This window comes from Lathyrus oleraceus, chromosome 4 (genome assembly GCF_024323335.1).
Source record: "Lathyrus oleraceus cultivar Zhongwan6 chromosome 4, CAAS_Psat_ZW6_1.0, whole genome shotgun sequence".
NCBI classification, from domain to species: domain Eukaryota; kingdom Viridiplantae; phylum Streptophyta; class Magnoliopsida; order Fabales; family Fabaceae; genus Lathyrus; species Lathyrus oleraceus.
The window spans coordinates 346,222,264-346,245,064 of record NC_066582.1 but is presented as its reverse complement, the minus strand read 5'-3'; the positions used below and the strand labels follow the sequence as shown (position 1 = coordinate 346,245,064).

The following is a 22,801-nucleotide window of genomic DNA, read 5'->3' as shown; positions in this document are numbered from 1 at the left end:
AATGTCATTATTATTCAAAAACAAACGAGTTTATTACACATGAATGCTACAAATGACAATCAAGGAAATTACAGATGAATATGATTGAACAAAACTAGTAACTGCTGGCATAATCGACCTTATCTTTAGATCCTCAGACTAGAAATTATAAAGTTGGTAACAGATTAACATGATGATCTTCAAGGAGATCCTTCTCAAACTTTTCCCACAGATGTAGACTCTTCATATCTACCCTTGCTTCCACTTGCACTGATCACGATATTGCAGATGTGCCCTCATTTGGAGGCATGGGAATGTTCACTATATTCAAGCCTTGCGGTGTGAACACGACGACTTCGAATCAATCAAATTCTGCACCTTATGCTTCAGCGCTCTACAACTTTCGACCGTATATCTAGGCGCTCTAGAATGAAACTCACATCTAGCATTGACATCATAGCCCGAAGGGAGAGGTGTTGGGGGAGGTCCCAATTCTCTATATTGCAGCAATGAGTCTTGAAGTAAGAGAGTAAGCAATTGACTGTACGACATGGGAATAACATCAAAACTTCTCTCATGCTTCTTCAACTTCTGCTGATAATGATTTTGTCGCTATGGAGCGTAAGGTTGTCGATACTGCATCGGTGGAGGACTCATAGGAATAACATACATCTGTTGATGATAGAGAGCTCTTGGAGGTCCGAATTATGGATGAAATCCACGAGGCTTCCCCTGATGCGGAGTGGGGTCAGGCATGTTCACCTGAGTGACCACTTCTGATACAACAGTTGGCGTGGAGTTTCCTTCCTTCCTCATCATTGACTGCAGGATCTCCATGATCAAACTCACCTGAGTCTTCAGCTGGTTGATCTCAACCTTCATTGCTTCCTGATTTCTTCTGAGTTCTTCCATAGTAACCTATGACATGCTTCTAGTTCAGGACAGTTGTCGGGTAATCAACTCTAATGGAAGTGGTTCGTCTGTGAAGGTTTAAGTGAAGATGAGTTCATTGGTTTTAGATTCATGAAAGGCAATATGATGTATGAATGATGCATGTATGCAAGAAGTTCTTTTTACTGTTATTTTATTTTATTATTTCCAGGGAATCTTCGAGATTCGTCTATTATTTTTACGAGCAATCATCGAGTATAAGAGTAGAGATATAAAATAATGCCCAAATAAAGGGAAACAACACATTTTATTCAAGATTAAGGAAATAACAGGTACAGAAGATCCCACAAGAAAGCTTCCTTCTGGTCTAGAAGGACTTGAAGATGATGACTCTTTATTTCCCACTGAGTGATCTCTTGATCGAGCAACTTGGTACTTTCAAAGTTCTTGTGAGCTTGACTCTTTAGCTCCCGAATCTCTTCGAATTTCTTGTCCAAGTCGAACTGATGCTGAGACAGCGAAATTTCTAACTTCTTAGCCTGGTCTTGCTCCTCTTTCAGCTCCTTCTGGCAAGTCTCTAGTTGGCTTTGTAGCCTCTTGATCTGATCCAGGCAGTTGATCTCGATTTTGCATACCTTGTACTATGATGCAACAAGTTGCTTCCTCTTTACAAAAAGGCTTTCGATAGTACCCTTCAAAGCATCACTTACTTTTCTTCTTTTGTGTTGTTCTTCCTGGATCTCTTTGGAGGTCTTAGCTGCTCGGTCCCTTTTTTGGTTGAGATTAGACTTCAGGTTCTCTTTCTCTAAGGTGAGCTTACCTAGGTTAGATCGGAGATGGGAATTCTCTTTCTCTAACGCTTTGATAGCCCCCTTGAGTTTGTCAACCTCTAAAATAGGAGTAACAACAGGCTTAACCGGCTTGATGATCATGGAAGGTTCAAGCGGAAATGGCAATAAAAACTCTTTGACTCTCTCCTTAACCCACTGAGTGCAGGCTTCCTTCGTAATACAGTTCTTCTTTCCCAATTCGGCCCTTCCATGTCGATGGATATATCCCCATGCTTGGATAATCCTCTTCTGGAACTTTGAGTTGTCAACCCCTTCATACAAAACAAACTCCTCTAGCATCTTAGAATCTGGCTTGTTTACCATCGGGTAGCCCAACTGACACAATGCTATCCTCGGGTTATAGTTAATTCCACCCTTTGTACCTAGAAGGGGTACATTGGGGAAATTACCACAATCCATGATGATCTCAACACCGTCGTAAACTCTAGAATACCAGGAGATGTCTTCAGCTGTGAGGGACATGATCCTTTGAGACCATTTCAGATTCCCCTTGTTGTCAACAAAAGAACCCTTGCTGGGTAGATGCGAAATAAACCATCTATACAGCAGAGGGGTACAACACACAATAGTCCCCTTCTTCTTCTCATTCCTCACGTGGATGGAATAATATGTGTCTGCAAGAAGAGTAGGAACGAGATTCTTGGCCATGAAGAGGTAGATCGAAGCCAAGTCAATAAAGTCTTCCATGTTTGGGAACAACACGATCCCATACATGATCAAAGCAAAGATAATGTTGAAGGCATCCCAACTTTCAGCTTCAGCAAATGTAATAGCCTTGTCAACCAGAAACTTCAAGGCAAACCCATGGGTCCCACCCTTAGGTTTAAGATTGACCTCCACCTCCTTCTTCCCTATGTGAAGGATTTCAGCTAGATGTTGAGACTTAGGAAGTTCCTCGTAGGGACAAAGGGAGCCTGATCCTTAATCTCAATCCCTAGAATGTGTGAATATTCCTCCAAAGTAGGAGCCAACTGGTAATCTTGGAATGTGAAGCATCTCAAAGGAGGGTCGTAGAACTGAACTAGAGTGTGAAGAGTTGTAATGTTGACCTCGGTGTTAAGCATGCCTAGGAGATTCCCATAGGCATCCTTGAACTTGTCTTTGTTATTGAAAACCAGGCGAGCTCCCAATCCTCTCAATGTCTTCAAAAAAGGTACCATAAACTTGTAGCTATAAACACCTCTTATAGTAGGATCCATTCTCTAATGATCACTCAAACAAAGACTCGTCTCTTAAATTCCCTGGAAATGTACATGCAAAAATTAATTTCAAAATGATGTAATGATATGCAAGCATCATAAATTCAACAATTCAGTATAATCTGGATATTCTGGATAATCTGGCCATATCACATAATATAAGATCAAAGGTTCGACATGACCTAGACAGTCTAGATAACTTCATCATAGGATCAATAATCTAATGTGATCTGAAAGATCTGAATAATAATTTGTCCATGTAACTCAATATAGGATCAAAGGTCCGACGTATGTAAGAGATCAATGGTATGAAGGGTCTTGGTTTCCTGGATAAAAACCAATAGCCCTCTCAGAGGTGTGTACTAGTCCTCAAAGGTGGTCCCTAAAAGGTCTCCTAGAGTCATTGAGTCAAATGAAAATACCCTACCATAGTGAACTCTCACAGGACAAAAGTACTTTCAAGTGAGTCTAGTCTGGGTGTGGCTCTCGTGACAACCCAAGGCGTAAAACACAGGGCGACACGAATATCCACGAATCTATCCTGTGTGTATACTCAAGCTCGGGTGTAGAGCTTCTCTCACATAGTATCATCCCATCCCATCCCAATAGGTAATATGACAGATAATATCCAGAATACAACATATGAATATTTAAAGCAATAAAGTAATGTGGTAAATAACATAAATAAAGCGAGTAAAGTAATAAAGATAAGCACATAACCACACAAAGAAAGCAAACAAAATTGGGCTCGACTTGCTTAGGAAAGGGTCCCCAACAGAGTCGCCAGCTGAAGCTATGCAAATTATACCCGAGCGCATCGCACGCTTAAATATACAATAGAGTCGCCATCGAACTTTATTTATTTCCAGAAGGAAAGGGAAAACATCGATAAAACCCGGGGGAAAGAGAAATGGGTAAGGAAGTCGGTTATGCAAGGGGAAGGTATTAACACCCATAACATCCAATGTTCTTTGCAAGAATAGGTGTTATTATTTGACGATTACTCGCGAAAAGGGAATGGGGGTCAATAGATAATTGTAAAAAATGAAGGTCATAAATAATTGTGCTCTCTAAGGATTTGGGCCCTCGTGCCTACGTATCCTCATTCATGTAATGAGGAAATCAGAGCTTCGTAGTTCGTGGAACTAGGACGGATGTGTTAATTGTTTTTAGTGGACAGTATTGATTGTATGCTCGAGCATGAGAGCTTTAAGCGTCTGTCTGTTTGCGGTAGAATGGATGAACTCGGATCAGACTCTAGCAGTTAAAAATTATTTGCTCGCACATGGAGGCTTAAGCGTCGTTCACGGTAGAACGGAAGTAACATGTCCTTTCTGAAAAGGTTTTAAACAGAAGAAGAATCCCAAAGGAAAAACTGAGTTTGATGAGGTGGGTTTGCTTTTATTATGAAATTGGAGTCATGATTCGAATCGCACTAAAGTCTATGAATGGAGATGAATACAGTGAGCAATTGGGTGATTCGTCCTGCACCCAAAGATATTCAGAATGGGGGTAGGAATTCTCCAGTCCCATTCCTTCTTCATTGCTTAAGGCTCGTGTCGTATAATCATAATCGTAGGGTTAATTGTTTTTGAGTTTATTCACAAAATGGTTTTAGTTTTAATGGGAGAACAAAAGGATAGAAAGAGAAACCCTTAACGGTGGAAGTCTGATCCTTGGTTCTGATCTTCAGTTTGATCTTCAATCTGTGCTTCACGTCTGTGTAGAAAGACTTATCAATTATTCGATTTAAATTGCACTAAAGTCTATGAATAGAGGCGAATACAGTGAGCATTGGGCCATTCATTTCATACCCAAAGATATTCAGAATGGGGGTAGGAATTCTCCAGTCCCATTCCTTCTCTACTACTTAAAGCTTATGACATGCAATTTGCATCACAATCGATGAGTGTTGAATTTGAATTTCCTTGCAGCTTCCCACGATGAAGGGTAGTCTTTGAATGATGAAGAGGCTAGTTAATCAACTTGAATCGAGTTGTGCTAAAGCCTATGAATAGAGGTGAATACAATGAGCGAACGGGTCATTCGTCCCGCACCTAAAGATACTCAGAATGGGGGTAGGAATTCTCTAGTCTCATTCCTTCTCTATTACTTAAGACTCATGACACACAACATGGATCATGATTAACAAGCGGGGAGTTTTGATCTTTGTAGTGCTTGAATAGTAGTCCTGTCTTGTATTGATTTGAATTGCTTGAACTCTCGATCTTGATCTTTGTATCTTGATTGAACTTGGAGATCCAGTATCCAACATCTTGATCATAAGGACTTGCTTTATCAAGTGATCAAGGGTCTTTTGATCACTTGACTAAGCTTGGGAAATTAAGCACAGTTAAAGGATTTAGTCAATCAAAGCGTACTTTTATCAACTTAATTGGTGGGAAAAAATTAGTTGAATGAAGTGTACAACTACCTAAAGGGTTAGTGTTTGTTTGAAATTATTTTCACAATGCCTAAAACTGGGGGAACATGCAAAAATGGGCTATTTCTAACCTAGGGGCAAAACAATCATTATTCACAAATATGGTTATTGAATTAAGATTCTAATCAATGGTAAATTCTAATTAAAAATCAATGGTAAATTCTAAACTATTGTGTTTTCTAAAATTAAATTCTAACATTAAGCTAATTACACTAAAGCTATAATTATCCCTAAAGATCCTAATTAACCTAAATCTTCTAATTAATTAACAAAAAAAAAGGAAGGGATTGGGCCAAGAACTTGTTGGATGTGCAGGCCTGTGTATGAGGTGTGTATAGGAAATCGTTTGGGCCCCAGGCCCAAACAGAATCAAACTTCAGACGATCAAGAAATGGATCCCTAATCCCAACCCACGCGAACTCGGCAACACGGCGCCAAATGCCTTCATAATCGATCTGACGCGGAATAAAAAACATGATACAAGTTCTTCTCCCCTTTCGATTTCAATAGTACGATCGAAGAAACAAAGAACAACATAACTTCAGATCAAGAAGCCTAAACCGGATTCATCGTTGAAGTCTTGTAAACGTTGCGTGTTTATCCTCACGACCGCGCGTTTGAGTCATGGTGCGACAACTCAAACTTCCTTGCATCGATTCGCAACATAGCGTTCCGCTTCGTTGCAGATTCGAAGATTCGCCTATCCGTAGCACTCCGTGATTCGCGTCGTTCCTCTCGCTCGAAGATTTGAAAACTCGCAACTCTAGTCGCTTTGTAATCATGCGCGCTAACAGAAAGAAGCAGTATTGAAAACTAATCGAAATACGTACCAGATTGAACAGGTATGATGTTTTCCGTTTGAGTTCCAATTGATTCTTCTTCTTCTCCTTCTGTTAATCTGATTTGATGTGAATCCTTGTGTGCGAGATTTGTGTATGTTTTTTTCTTTACAAATTCTTGTTGCAATTCTGGACTCTTCTCTTTGATGAGAGAGTGTGAATTTCCTTTGATTTCGGAAGCGTGTGTGTGTTGAAATCGATTCTGAAACTTCTGTGTTGAAAAATATGTGCTTCTGTTAAGAGATTGATCCTGTTATGGCTATTGTTGCAGCACCACACAATTTTCAAGAGGGAGAAAGAGATGTCGAGGGATTGCATGGCCGATGATTAGGAGCAATTGGTGTAGAGAGAAGTGATTGCGGAATGGAGAGAATTTGCAGAAAATGAAGAAAAAGAAAAACTCTCCGTTGAAGATAGGTGAGGACTCTTATATAAGGCTTGATTCTGTTCTTAAATTCACATGAAATTCAAAATGAAATTCAGTTATTAGTTAGAAATTCTAAAGTTGGTTAGATTAGTTACAATGAAATGAAGTGTCAAATTCAAGTGAAATGAAATTCTAGTTAAATGGAATTATGTATCTGTTTAGTCCTGCAGTTAGGTGATAGTTAGTTGGTTTGAAATGTTCATTCCCCCATAGATTCACATTATAGTTAGAGATTTAAAAGTTAATTGGAGCCAAGTTTAATCGAAATTCAAGTGAAATGAAATGTAAAATTACTATTATTCAATGTTAGCATGACAGTAAGTTAGAAATTGAATGTGGAGTTAATTTGTGAATGATTTGTGCAGGGACAACAACTTGCCTCCTTTCTCAGGCTTGACCTTCTCCAACTATTCAAGTCGCTTCTTCAAACTCTCGACAGACAATTCAGCCTCAAGTTTGTATTCTTCTATGCATCTAATCACCGCCTTGAGTGCAGACTGCTCCTTTCTTGCAGCTAGATACGATGCTCGCCCCGCCTTATTAGGACCTTCCCGGAATGGAGGATGCGACTTTCCTAGAATCCTTCAAGAAAGATTTGAGATGTGGAACAGGTGGGAACTTGTCCAGAAGGCTCACTTCAATTCTCCGCCTTTACTAATTTCATTATTATTTTCTATTTATGTGTAAATGGAAGGGTGAGATTCATGAAGAGTTATTGGAAATGTTTGGATTTTTGCATTTGGTTGTAATTTGGTGGGTTTTGTAATTTTGGAATTTCAGATTTAAAACACTGCATGGCTTGTGGTTGAAATGTGTAAATTTGGATTTATGCTGGAAATTGGAATGTATGGCTAGATGTAGGGTCCGTTTGTTTTGGCTTTTTTTAAAAATGATTTTTATAGTGTTACAGATTTTAATGTAAAAAAAATTTACAAAGAAACTTTTCATAAAAGCTTCAAATGAAAATTTGGTTTGAATAGTTATTCTTAAAATGTTATTTTAGTTATTTCATCATTTTATCGAAACTATTTTTGGATATCAAAATTTCAAAAAATCACTTAATATTTGAAGCTATTTCAAATAGCTTTTCATAAAAATCATTTTTGAGATACAATTTTTTGAAAAAATTATGATTTTGACTGTGTTTTGATCTTCAATAATGTATATTTATGTTATTGAATGAGCAATTCAATCTTTTAATTTACAAAAAATAAATTTAAAAAAACTTTTATATTTTAAAAAATATTTTTGTAGAATTCATTTTCAAAAATACAAAGAAAAAATTCATTTTTTTAAAGATAAAACAAACTTGCCCGTAATTTGATTGGAATTTTAATGGGATTTTGAATAGTGTGTTGTAATGGTTTATGTAAGATGTGTGTGAATTTGTAATTGGATTAGTAATGAAATTGTAATATGGTTTGAAGTCAGTGAAAAAGGTTGTTGCATCGGCATCAGGAAAAAGTTCTTATTTTAAATCTATAATTGGATATACGTGAACAATCCCATCTTGCATTTTAAAGTAGTGATAAGATTTTCCTTCAAGTGTGTAAAAGAATGGCCCTGGGATAGGTTTTGGATTTTGAAATTGGGTTAACTAAATGAATGTTAGGTTGGATTAATGAATGGATTTGGAAAATAAAAATGGGCTTAAGAATTTGTAAAATGGGTTTAAGTTTGGGTATCGGTAAATGTTGGAATTGGATAATTTGGACAAATGAGATGGATTTGAAAAATGGATAACATGATTATTATTGGATATAATATGGATTTTTGTTGCAAATTTTTATGTTGAATTTTGTTTTAAAAATAAAGAGTGAAGAACAAATGGGCTCACTTCCAAATAACACAACCATGCCCCTTTATCAAAATGTGAATCTAAAAGATTGATTTGAACTGTAAAATTAATTTGAATTTCTAAAAACAATTTGAAACAATGTGAAATGTTCGTTAATACTTATGCCAAATGCCATGGTCAAGTATGATAAGTTGACTTTGGTCAATTGGTTGACCAAAAAGTCAACAGTTGACCAGAAGTCAACTGATGCAAGAGGATGATGAACTGGACTCCTCTGGTTAAGAATGCATGCTCGTGACCCTATTAGAACCAACGTATCTTGTGAATGGATGATAGCAAGACCTAATGATCATGCCATGACTTGATCAAAATGAACCAATGAACTTTGGATCAATGAAAATCAAATGGAATTAATGGTTGAGGTGACTTGGGGTCAAATGGGATATAGTGGAATACAAATGCATACATGCTTGGAACCAACCAAATCAAACCATGTAGTAAGGGTTTAGTTAGGTTAAAGGTCAAATGTCAGGCAATAACCAAGAATATCAAACCCAACAATCCATCAGTGCCATGAACTAATTTAATGTTTTTGATCCTCAGAATAAACCACTAGGGTTACCAACTTCAGGATCAAGTATTAAGGTTTCCTGTCAAACCGCAAAGCTCCTTCAACCATAGGCTTTCATAAGATCAAGGTCAAAGATTAGGGTTACAACCCCCATGATGAACAATACCATGATCTTCCAGCCAAATCCCTGATTTTGTCAACCATGAACCTTGAATCTATAATGTTTGTTAGTCAATGTTAACCATGAATGAATGATGAACATGAATGAGATATGAGTGAGATTAGAATCACGGGTTAGGTAAAAAAGCAAAATTGGGGGGCAAATTTTGGGGTATGACAAACTTATCTCAACTCAATTCCAATATAAGTCACTAACAAAAAGCATGTATTCATTTCCATATGTACATCGTTCAGACCAATGAAGTTTAATACATAGAAGAACAAGTCAGTTACAGTCAAGCATATCACTTAGTGTCACAATAAGCATATATCTAAACCAAGAATCATAGTCTAATAGTCCTAGCATACTAATTAGCATGACATCTCAATATTCAGCAAGTTCTAAGCATTTCATTTAATTTCTGACAGTAGGTTCTGCATCAAAAAATCAAGGAATGTAACCACATCATTAACATGTTCTAACTGATATAACTAACAAACTTCATAACTGAGATCACTTCTAAAAAGGCCCATTGATCCAAAATCAGTCCATGGCAATTCAAATTCAAGCAATCCCACATGACTAATTAACTCACTTATAATCTGATTCAAATCACTACTAATACTTCACTAACTAGATTCATCTTATTAACATTTAACAGAAATTAACATAACCCTAACATCTAAAAAACTTTTTACTCAATCCAACTTAGACTTAACTGTGCCATAACTTTGTTAACACCTCTGCCCAACCTGCCCAAATCAGTTACATCATCATCCTCTATATAATTCCTCATCACTCTCAAATTCAAAAACAATCACAATCACCACCACATTCCACTAAAAATACTCTCAATTCTCTCTGCTCTTTCTCTCTCTCAATACACTCTTTTTGAGTTCTCTCTGAACTCTACCCCCCGACCCCTCACTCTCAAGCAGATAGAGCAACAATAATAACACACCTACAGACTACACATCAGAGAAGAAGAAGATTAAAGATTAATATACAACTCACAGTTTAAGCAAAGAAATCAATAGCACGATACCTAGAGAAGAAGATCTTTGGATTTCTTTGACAAACGCCAATATAGAAGAGCCATCGGAGCTACTTTGTTAGGTAAGCCCTCCCTCGCTTCTCCCTCGTTTTTCACTAAAGCATTCATTGTGATGCAGCATATCAACAGGAGAGCCAAACCCCTAAAATTTGGGCTCCGATTCGTCTGCAATGGTCATTTAATTTTGAATTGAACACTTAGGGTTCATAGTTACTTAGCTTCGATTCAAAATATTGGTGAGGAATTCAGGGATTCTAATGTGAGAATGAGAGAGAGGGAGGGTGGATGAGTGGTTAGAGGTATGTTGGGAAGTGTTTAGACCTCCGCCGCCTAAGGCGATTTCCGACGTGATGAGGTATCGGTCTCAGGCGAGGATGCTTGCCTATGGATGTGTTTAAGAATGAAACATGGGAAATGAGTTTCTGAACTCTTCTCCCTTTCACTTGGCATGATGGTTTGGGCTTAAATCCCTCAGACCCACAGAAATTGGTAATTGCACCCTACATAACCTTGCACCCCTTTGGTTGTTACATTTACTCCTTTGGGCTTTTTGAGCCCAATCCAAGCATATTGCTTACTACACATTGTTTGTCTACACATTGCACCCCTTGCTTTTTTTCTTTCTTTTCTTCCTTTTTAATCATTTATTTTTAGTTTTAGTTTTTAAATCACATTTTTGCATCTTAATTAGTACATTTTTCTTATTTTTTATATATCTTACTTTGTTATGAAAAAATACACGGTTTAACGCCTTTAGAACACATTTTATTTTGCTTAAAAGAAAATTACTTTGAAGATAAAAAAAGATAATCCACATTAGATCTTTAGTTTGAGAAGTTATTTTCAATTTAGATTTTTAGGAACTAATACACATGTAATATTAGATTTTGATTAGCATTTTAGTTTTAATTTCGGAAATTAATATGTATGGTTAGCATCTTAATTCCTTTATGCTTTTAGTCCTTTAATGAAAACCCATATGCTTGATATCTTGATCCATTGCCTGATTGATTGATCAAAGTCATCTTTGATTAATTAACCACTTCACATTTTATCTATTTCCCCTATCCAGTCAAGTGATCATAAGCCTTTTGATCATTTGATAGGATTAGTCCTTACATTGGCACTTGCACCTGATTCTTCAAGTAAAACATAAGCCCAAGACATCATCATGCAAGGCTGAAGACTCTAGACATCAAGCACAACAAAAAAATTCATCTTCAACACTTGATAGTTATGATATAAATTATGCGCTACGAGCCTTAAGCAATGGAAAGAATGAGAGGGATTATTCATATCCTTGTTCTGAGTATCTTTGGGTACGGGACGTAGGCCCCAGTTATTCAAAGTATTCGCCTTCGTTCATAAACTTTAGTGCAATTCAAGTCAAATTACTTTCAAGTCTTCTTCTCGATAGACAATTCAACAATCAACATCTATTACACTCATCAATAATACACTACTCTTTGGACCAAATACTACATTCTTTGGACATCCATGCATCTTTGGGTTAAGCACCTCATGCTCAAACACCCATCTCTGAACCAAAATACCATGCATTTTCCTGTGGAGCCTCATGCTTCGGAAAACCTCATGCATTGCCCTATGGGGCCTCATGCTCTAGCAAACCTCATGCATTACCCTTTGGAACCACATACTCTGGCAACCCTTATGCATTACCCTGTGGAGCTTCATGCTCTGGAAACCTTCATGCATTGTCATATGGAGCCTCATGCTCTGGAAACTAACATGCACTGTCATATGGAGCTTCATTCTCTGGCAACCCCTTTTTTGTAGGTCTTGATCTTCCGGATATATGCAAAATCCTACAACTTTGCATTGGCAACACCATCTATTGGTTAATGCCACACTCTTTGGTTCAGCTATACCTATTCATGGGTTCAAACAACATAATTTTGGTTCAAACAACATAATTTTGGTTCAAACAACACTTTTACCACACCTCAACAAAACTTTCCTCATTTTCCTACTCTTCCTCTTACACTTCAAACTCCTTTGCAATTTAAGCAATTTCTATTGTATTCAATTCAAGCAACTCTTATTTTCTCTTGTCACACAAATCTTTTCAAGACAATTTTCTTTCTTTTTCATAAAAGAACCGTTATAATGTGTTCCTTAACAATCAGACTAAAAGCTTAGAGCATCTGAACAATGATCAGAATTAGCTAACGTTTACACACTTCTAGGATATGATTATAATCGTTCCCTAAAATCAACCAACACATTTGTAGTTTTCTACCACGAACTACGAAGCTCTGATTTTCTCATTGCACTATGAGAATACGTAGGCACGAGGGTGCAAATCCTTGGTGAGCACACTAATTAATAAAATTACTTTTCCTCTGTCGCAAGTAACCTTTAGATAATAACACTCATTCGTGCAAAGAACAATCAAAATGGTTCCCATTGAGTACAACAAATGTGAGGGGTGTTAATACCTTCCCCTTGCATAACCGACTTCCTTACCCTTTTTATCTTCCCATTGGGTTTTATCATTATTTTCCCTTTCCTTTATGGAATAAATAAATTTCGGTGACAACTCTGTTGTATCTTCAAGCGTGCGATGCTCTCAGTTATTTTTTGTGTCGCGATAATCATGAATGGATCAATGTTGTATAGAAATATTTTAAAACTATGGTTTGTACTATCATGTTGTATGACAATGTTGTATGACAATGTTGTATGTAATGTTTGTTTTAAATTATGGTAAACTATGGTAAAAATCAGAGGAAGAGGTTCAGGTTGTCAAAAAGACTCCCCTCCCTATGATTTGAACTCTAATGATAATCCAGGAAGCCTGATTACTCAGGTTCAATTGAAAGGGGAGAATTATGAGGAATGGTCCTGAGCCATACGTACATCTCTCTGTGCGCGACAAAAATGAGGGTATGTCGAAGGAACCATTAAACAACCAAAAGAAGGTTCTTATAACATGGAAGATTGGTGGACACTGCAATTCATGTTAGTGTTATGGGTGTTGAACATGGTAGAACCAAATCTGCGATATACCATTTCATATCAACATAACATGAAAAAATTATGGGAGAACATTAAGGGACAATTATATATTTCGAACAACCCTAGTATTCAACAAATAAAAATGGATTTTGCAGAGTGTTGGCAGACCGGGATGACCATGGTAGCATACTATAGAAAATTGAAAAAAACTGTAGGATGAGCTTGCAAACTATCAGTAAGTCCCTCTATGTACATGTGCAGGTTGCACGTGTGATGTTAAAGGCAGATTGGAGAAATAACAAGAAGAAGAGAAAGTCAATCAATTCTTCATGGGCCTAGATGATGTCATTTATGGTACGATGCACTCTAATTGTTGCAACTGACCCCTTACCTAAATTGAACAGAGTGTATGCCACCTGAAGCTACGTAAATTATACCCGAGCGCATCGCACGCTCAAAGATACAACAGAGTCGCCATCGAACTTTATTTATCCCCTAAGGGAAGGGAAAATATCGATAAAACCCAGGGGAAAGAGAAATGGGTAAGGAAGTCGGTTATGCAAGGGGAAGGTATTAACACCCCTAACATCCATGGTACTCCATGGGAACCGTTTTGACTGTTTTGGATGTTAATGTTTGTGAGTTATATATGAAACTTAGAATGAACTAGTTAGAATTGGTTTGACTTAATCGTGCGGTTTGCTTATACAGGGTGACTCCTGCTACTGCCAATGTGAACCGTGTTGCTGTTGTCGGCCTACTGCATACGACACCGTTGAGCTCGGTTGTGGCAACCGATTTTGATGACTGCAGGTGGTTCGGTTGTTCACATTTCAAAACCTTATAGATCAGGATTCCAGAAGATTCCAACCTTGCTCTAAGCCCTTCCAATAAGTAAGCACTTAACCTCTGGATTGGTTCTCCGGTTACCGACACCATCTTCACCAATACATTATCCATCCAGTCTCTCGTTGTTGGAATATTTCCATCAGACACAGCTTGTCATATGTATGGTCATAATGTTTTGATGCAGACTTCAGGTTTTCATTATGGTATACTTCAATTAACTGTTGTCCCAATCTATTAATTCTGCAGGGTGACAAGCGACGCAGTTTAGGATGCGAGTGCGTTGGCTTTTGGCTTGTGCAACTTGCTATGCTCCTTTCTCAATTCCAACTGTTTTTCATTTCATTTTCTTATTGGGCATGTAACACATTATTGGATAATGGTTTTATGATTGAAAAAGGGATTTGACTATGTATTATAATGGATTTCTATGAACGTGCGATTGAAATTTGGAAAGGAACTGGTATAGTTTCATGTTGGAAATGGCCATGTAGTGCATGATGTAATAGATGAGTGGCGGTTCTTTTATGGCTTATGCATTGGAATGTTTACGTGATCATGGGTGTAAATGAGGATAATGGTTAATGGTAAATGAATTTTATAAAAGTGGATAATGGATCTAGATATGGATATGATATGAAGTTGGTTTAAAATTGGACATTAAATGGTTTAATGGATAATGATTAGAAAATTGATTAATTGAATATGGTAATGGATAAATGGACTTGGTTTGTTTGGTTTTAAAACTGGATTTACAAAATGATATGGAAATTGGGTAATTGTTGGACATTTTTATAAAAGGACAAATGGGCTTAAAAAAGGAGTGAATGGGCTTAAGAGCTTGTTTATGCTATAAAAAGTGATAGAGAGAGATGGGTCAACTATCGAATAACCATTCATGGCCCAAAAAAACGACTCCAAAAAAATCAACTCGAGTCTCCAAGTTTAACTCGAATTACTAAAGTCGGTTTGACTCCAAAATCAACATGAATTATCAACTTGAATTTCCAAATCTACCTGAATTATCCAAATCAATTTTTTCCAAATCAATTTGAATTTTCCCAAGTCAACATGAATTATCCAAATTAACTTGAAACAATGAGTAAATGATTATGGACACTTATGCAGAATGCAATGATCAAGTATAATTTCACATGGAAATTCAAATGGAAATAAATCTAGATTTAAGCACATGATGACATAGCCAGAATCAGAGACTATTGTAATATACACCATGATGGGTAAATGACCCTGACTGAAAATGGACAGTGGTCAAAGGAAATGAATGGAAGTATGAATGCACTGATGAATAAATGCAACAAGACATTTGAAGTCAAGAATCAAATGGATGATTTGAATGATTGACACTATGAAACCATGATCCTCTAATGGACTTAATGAGTGACATGATGCAGATCGTAATGACCAAATGATCCGTCCCATGCTAGGACTATACAATCCTCAAACCAAACCAACAACTTCAAGTACATCTGATCAAGGTCTTAAGCACACATCAGTAATGAGGCTCACAACCCTTATGAACCAACAAGCTAGGGTTCTAGGTGGACTGAATTCCAATATCCCAGTTTCGAGGTCTCAAGTATCCATCAACTAGGGCATTGACCAACCACCAATCCGAGCGTATGCTAAGAAAGGCGTTTGAACGCCATTTACCCCTGTTTAGGGTTTTAAATAAAGCACAAAGCTCTACCAACAACATCTCAAACCATAACTATCAATCAGGGTTTAGATCTTTTACACAAGCCAACCACAAAATCCTTTGAGATCAAGAATTAGGGTTACAACCCACGTGATGAGCGACACCAAAATCTTCAGGCCAAGAAACCTTATTTTTTATCAGCCACAAGCCTCAAGTCTATGATGTTTGCTAGTAAATGTTAGTAATGAATGAATGATGAATATGAATGAGACATGAATGAGGTTAGAATCACGGGTTTGGTAGAAAAAGCAAAAAATGCGGGGCAAATTTTGGGGTATGACAGCTGCCCCTATTTAATCTTCTCAGACCTGGAGGTATGAATAACAACGGATTTCAAACCTACATCGTAAGAGAGGATTAGATACTAGAATAACCAAGAAATTTGACCAAAGGGAACGAACGGAATGAGTGAGATGCAAGGTAAGGGTATTTATGGAAAGTTGTTCAATAGATAGTGCACGGGCTCTGTATATGGTAATTCGTTAGGGATCAACTGAAATGTTTGTGGGGGGAAAATGGGTCATCTGTACAAAGGGATGTTTTGTGAAGTTGTGTGTGACGTATGGACTATGTTATGTATGCAATGTATGCTCGATCTCTTTTTTCATCTTTCTCTATATTTTTCATTCTTTTCTTTTTTCATTCTTTCTTTTTTCCATTCTTACCTCCACCAATAAGTTCTCGTATATAGCCGAAGATTGCAACATCCACACAGGATTCCACGAAGGTAATAGAATCAGGTTTTTACCAATGCAAGTGGCCGTACAAAAGGAATAGGAACAAGGTCTTCTGCCCTAGGCAGAGAGACATCTTACAAAAAAGGGACAGACAACTCAACTAAGAAATAACCTCCTCGTGCAATAGGTAACAACAACTCTTTAGCAAAAGGGATGGGCATTTCTAGACACAGTTAAGGAAAAAAAAAGACCAGACTTCTCAGCTTAGAAATGATCTCCTCGTGCGACCGGTAACAACGACTCCTTAGCAAGAGAGAGAGAGAAATTTCCAAACACAGTGAAGGAAAAAGGTGGATGGACTTCTCAACAGAGAAATGACCTCCTCGTGAAACGGGTAGCAACGACTCCCTAGCAAGAGGAAATGAAATTTCCAAAGACTTCTCAACAGAGAAACAACTTCTAGGTAGCAACGGCTCCTAATCAAGAGGGATAGAAACTTCGAAAGACCTCTCAACGAAGAAACGACCTCTAGGTAGCAACAACTCCTAATCAAGGGGGATAGAAATTTCCAAAGACTTCTCAACGGAGAAACGACGTCTAGGTAGCAACGACTCCTAATCAAGAGGGATGGAAATTTCAAAAGAATTCTCAACGGAGAAATGACCTCTAGGTAGCAACGGCTCCTAATCAAGAGGGATAGAAATTTCCAAAGACATCTCAATAGAGAAACGACCTCCAGGTAGCAACGGCTTCTAATCCAGAGGGATAGAAATTTCCAAATACTTCTCAATGGAGAGCTCTTAGACACACGATCTACTGGGGATCTCACACAAAAGGTAGTGAGAACTTCTCAACGAAAGGTTAAGAAGAAAGAGGGGATTTCTCATACGAAAGGTAGTGAGAAACTTCTCAACGAAAGGTTAAGATTGGATTTCTCATACAAAAGGTAGTGAGAACTCCTTAACGAAAGGTTAAGAAGAAACGATGGTTTCTCATACAAAAGGTAGTGAGAAACTTCTCAATGAAAGGTTAAGAAGAAAGGAATGCTTGGTTATCTCATACCTAAGGTAGTAAAGACTCCTTGTCAAGAGAAATTTCCAATGCAAAAGGCAAAGGACACTTACAAAAGGTAAGCAAGAAGGGATCGTCTCCTATGCGAAAGGCATGGGAGTACTTACAAAAGGTAAGTAACCGTCGAAAAAGGTCACATACATCTACACAAGGAAGACAATCAAAGAAGACCTGCTAGGTACAAACCTAGGCTCAAGGGATTTTCCAGACGAATATGGGCTTTAGCACACTCTGACAGGTGGGGAACTTTGCAAATAGGCATGAAAACCTCATATCTTCCCTCAGGCACAACGGCGGGGATGACGTTTTCAAACAATGGCTACCCAACCCCGGGACTCACCAAACCTATATCAGTCGTTTAAACAAACGGGAAGCAAATATCTGACAAAGGTACCCTACTCGTGTGAAAGGCAGCAAGGGGGAGACGTGATTTCGAGCACACATCAACGAAATAAACTCACAAAAGGTAAGTTATCTCAATTATCTTCTCCAAGCGAAAGGCAAGGAGGACTGACAAGAGGCCAAAAGAGACTTACAAAAGGTAAGTGGCTGATGGAAGACTCATAAGGGTACTTGCAAAAGGCAACACAAAAGAGAATTATTTTGGGAAAACCTGTGAGGAATACTGCTCGAGAGTTTCATGAGGATTTTTCACTAGGGAGGAAGAATGTCTCAACGGAGGATTATTTTATACTTCAAGAAAGAATTTCATGTAATTATTTTGTCTGGCGTAATGCTCCATTTTAATGGATTATGCTACGCGCTTCATGATGCAATGAGATAAGAGCTTATGCAAGATGCTGATGCGCGGTCAGGCTTTGGTTAGACGATATGGTAGGAAATATCTGGAGGATAGAGAACTGAGGGTACCGATAACCATTGGGTTTATTAATTAGGATCATGGACTTCTATTAAAAGGTTTAGGGGATGTGTCTAGCGTGACTCCCCGACATTCTTCTTGAACTTAGAAGTCTCTTACGCACAGTGGATCTTGCTCTGAACAACCTCCAACATACACAAATGATCTTCTTTCATTAGTCAGTCATGCCCCAGTCTGTGAGAATCTGCAAGGATTGCCCCTGTCACAAGTTATGAAGCAGCTTTATCATAGTACTATCTGGATCTGACTTGCCCCAGTGTCTTGGAACTGTATTCTTCTTATTAACTATCTGGGAGAGAATGACTTCTTTGGTTCCTGGGGTAGCTTGCCCTAGCATGAGTCTTGAAATAAGCTTTCCTCTGGTTGGCCGATCTCTAAGGGAATTCCCCCGACTAACATGCCTTATAGAGATTCGTAGAATCTCGACGTAACTTCCATAGATCAACTGAATCTTGGGAGGTTTATCGACGTGATTGCTTCAGATTGACTGAAAATTGAAGTGTCTTGTCTCTCTGCTCAACAGAGTTCTCAGACTTTCTACTTCTTGATATGATCTAATGAAATGGCTTGCCCTTGCTCAACGGAGTCTCAAGCGTTCTGCACTTGATAGGATCAATCAAAATAGTTTGCCCCTGCGCAACGGAGTCTCATGCTTTGGTCTTATGATGCGATCAACTAGAGTGACTTACCCCTTGTATATCTGATCTTTGGAGAGATTCGCCGAATCTCGACGTAACTGTCTCAGACTAATTGAATCTTGTTGAAATTCCTTGACATAACTGTCTCAGATTAATTAAAAAATGAAACATCTTGTCCTTCTACTCAACGGAGTTCTCGGACATTCTGTTCCTTGATATAATCACATGAAGTGGCTGGTCGCTACTCAACGGAGTCTCACGCTTTCATCACTTGTTGTGATTGATCAAAAAATAATTTGGCGCTGCTCAATGGAGTCTTAGGCATTTATCTCTCTGAGTACGGTCAAATCAAGGCGACTTGTCTCTGCTCAACGGAGTTCTCAGGTGTTCTATCGTACAATTCAATAAGTTGAAGTAATTGGCCTCCGCTTAACAAAGTCTTTAGGCATCCTTCTCTTCAAGCTTTCCAATGCACGTTCATTATGGAAATCCTTTTGATGTCAAGTGCTTACTCACGTGTAACACATGTTCATTTTTGAAAATGATAATGGCAATGTCATGTTTATGCTGTTTTGAACTCCAAGCATGTTCACTGGAATTATAACATACAATGAATATATCACTACTTTAGAATGTCATATCAATATCAGCACAAATGATGAGCGAATCATTAAAGAGTCAGTTTTAACATGATCGTACCGACTGTATGCTTTCGAAATAAACTCTGCTTCAATTAGGTCTTTTGAAGGTTGTAACGTGACCTGGTTCACGGTTTCAGAAAGAAAGGATTTAAGGCTCAAACCTATCCTAACCCACCCGTTCTTCGCGATGTTTAACAGTCCTACGTTCAGCTAGTTCGACGCAAACGCTCATCTTCCAAAAGGGATTTTGAAGTGGAGATTAATGAACCAGCAAGGTTTTCAGTGTGGCAGTCACCTTTCTTTGTTTGGTTTGGTAGCCACACGAATTTGTTCTTGTTGAGGATTTCCTTTTGATTCCTTTTTCTGTTGTGTTTTCTTCATTTCCCTATTTTTGCTGGATTGGTTCAGATTTACAATCCACAGGGATGCCCGGAATTTTTTTACCTAAGTCACTTGTTCTCAAGTTTTCGACTTAGAGGGATTTCTTTCTTTTTGTTCTTTATTCTCTTGTTTCTCTTTTGTTGAAACAAACCGTGTGACATCTGTCCATTGGTTGGAAGGGGTTGTGATTGCCTCATTCCTCTGTTGGCGAGGGATAACCGTTAGGAAATTGGTTTATGACCTTTTGTGAGGTATAAAAGGTGGTTGATCCTCAGATAGGACACTCCTCTTTTTCTTTGGAATTTGAACGCATGGTCAAATTAGCTGATGACTACCCTGCCCCGACTTGAAATTGAGGGTTTTATATGTTAACGAAAGAAACTCCTACTACGAGGCCCAAAGGGGTTGACTAGGGATAATCTTCCTTATATCTCTGGTGTTTGGGATTTGAAACAATGCCTTACATCATCAGCAGGGTTTTATTCAAAAGCATACAAGTACTGATCTCGTGTTTTTAATTTCATCATCCTCCTTTTGATTTTGCTCAAACAAAAGTTAGATACTGACAAAATAAAGTATGAGTGAAACGAATGGATCGCTTCAAAAATATGCATATTCATTTCAAAGTCATTATTATTCAAAAACAAATGAGTTTATTACACATGAATGTTACAAATGACAATCAAGAAAATTGCACATGAACATGATTGGACAAAACTAGTAACTGCTGGCATGATCGGCCTTATTTTCATATCCTCAGACTAAAACAACATGGCAATATTCAAGGAGATCCTTCTTAAACTCTTCCCATAGATGCAGATTCTTGCACTGGTCACGACATTGCAGATGGGCCCTCATATGGAGGCATAGGAATGTGCACTATGTTCAGGCCTTGCGTTGTGAACATGATGACCTTCGAATCAATCAAATCTTGCACCTTATGCTTCAGAGCTTTACAACTTTCGACCATATGTCCAGGCGCTCCAGAAGGAAACTCACATCTAGCATTGGCGTCATAGTCCGAAGGGAGAGGTGTTGGGGGAGGTCCCAATTCTCTATATTGCAGCAAAGAGTCTTGAAGTAGGCGAGCAAGCAGCTGACTGTACGACATGGGAAGGACATCAAAACTCCTCTCATGCTTCTTCAACTTCTGTTGATAATGATTCTGTCGTTGCGGAGCGCAAGGCTGTCGATACTGCATCGGTGGAGGACCCGTAGGAATAGCATACATCAGTTGCTGATAGAGAGCTCTTGGAGGTCCAAGGTGTGGACGAAATCCACGAGGATGCTCCTGATGTGGAGTGGGTTAGGCACATTCACCGGAGTGACCATATCTGGCACAACAGTTGGCATGGAGTTGCCTTCCTTCCTCATCATTGACTGCAGGATCTCCATGATCAGACCCATCTGAGTCTTCAGCTGGTTGATCTCAAACTTCATCGCTTCCTGATTTCTCTTGAGTTCTTCCATGGTAATCTTTGACATTCTTCTAGTTCAAGACAGTTGTTGGGTAATCAGCTCTGATGGAAGTGGTTCGTCTGTGAAGGTTCAAGTGATGATGAGTTTATTGGTTTCGAATTTATGAAATGCAATATGATGTATGAATGATGCATGTATGCAAAAAGTTTTTATTATCATTTTTTATTTCCAGGGAATCTTTGAGACTCGAGCATTGTTTTTACGAGCGATCATAGAGTATAAGAGTAGAGATAGAAGATAATGCCCAAATAAAGGGAAACAACACATTTTTATTCAATAAGGAAGCAACAACAGATACATAATACGAATCAATAATCTGCTCAATGAGCTACAACAAGATCGTCCTAAAACCTCTTTAACACAACTCTACAAACAGAGACAAAGTGAAATACAGCCCAGGGAGTGTCATGCGGAAATATAACATCATAAGCATCTTCCAACAGCTTGGGCAGATCTTCCAATGCATGAACAACAAACTGAGCCAAACGGGCATGCTTATCATTCCAGTATTGCGCATCCTTGACGAGGTTACGCATCAATGTATGATTAGGTCCATTCAGAAGATCCTGCAATAAATCCTCCTTCTGGTCTAGAAGGACCTGAAGATGACAACTCTTCCTCTCCCACTGAGTGACCTCTTGATCGAGCAACTTAGTACTTTCGAAGTTCTTGTGAGCTTGCCTCTTCAAGTCACGGATCTCTTCGAATCTCTTATCCAAGTCAAACTGATGTTGAGACAAAGAAAATTCTAGCTTCTTAGCCCGGTTTTTCTCCTCTTTCAGCTCCTTCTGGCAAGTCTCTAGCTGGCTTTGCAACCTCTTGAGCTGCTCCTGGCAGTTGATTTCAGTTTTACATACTTTGTACTGTGCTGCAGCAAGTTGTTTCTTCTTCACAGAAAGGCTTTCGATGGAACCCTTCAAAGCATCACCTGCTTTCCTTCTTTTGTTTTGTTCTTCCTGGATCTCTTTGGCGGTCTTAGCTGCTCGGTCCCTTTTCTGGTTGAGCTTAAACTTCAGGTTCTCTTTCTCCAAGGTGAGCTTACCTAGGTTAGATCGGAGATCAACATTCTCCTTCTCTAATGCTTCGATAATCCCCTTGAGTTTGTCAACCTCTGAGTTAGGAGCAACAACAAGCTCAACTGGCTTAATGATCATGGAAGGTTCAGGTGGAAATGGCAATAAAAACTCTTTGGCTCTCTTCTTAACTCATAGAGTGTAGGCTTCCTTCGCAATACAATTCTTCTTTCCCAATTCGGCCCTTCCATGGCGATGGATATC

At 38.4% G+C, this 22,801-nt stretch overlaps 1 protein-coding gene across 1 annotated transcript; it reads right to left on the bottom strand.

The window, feature by feature from the left end:
* Nucleotides 1-1,511: 1,511 nt before the first annotated feature.
* LOC127137372 (uncharacterized) lies at nucleotides 1,512-21,276 on the bottom strand. The gene is made up of 2 exons (XM_051063841.1): nucleotides 21,045-21,276; nucleotides 1,512-2,572 (listed from the first exon to the last, which is right to left on the bottom strand). The coding sequence occupies exons 1-2, from the start codon at nucleotides 21,274-21,276 to the stop codon at nucleotides 1,512-1,514; spliced, it is 1,293 nt and encodes a 430-aa protein (XP_050919798.1).
* Between the last annotated feature and the right edge of the window lie 1,525 nt (nucleotides 21,277-22,801).

Coding starts and splice junctions, on each gene's coding strand:
- LOC127137372 (XM_051063841.1), bottom strand. CDS start 21,276: ATGTATGCTATTCCTACGGGTCCTCCACCGATGCAGTATCGACAGCCT. Junction 2,573..21,044: donor CTATGACGCCAATGCTAGAT/GTGAGTTTCCTT, acceptor TCCTTCACATAG/GGAAGAAGGAGGTGGAGGTC.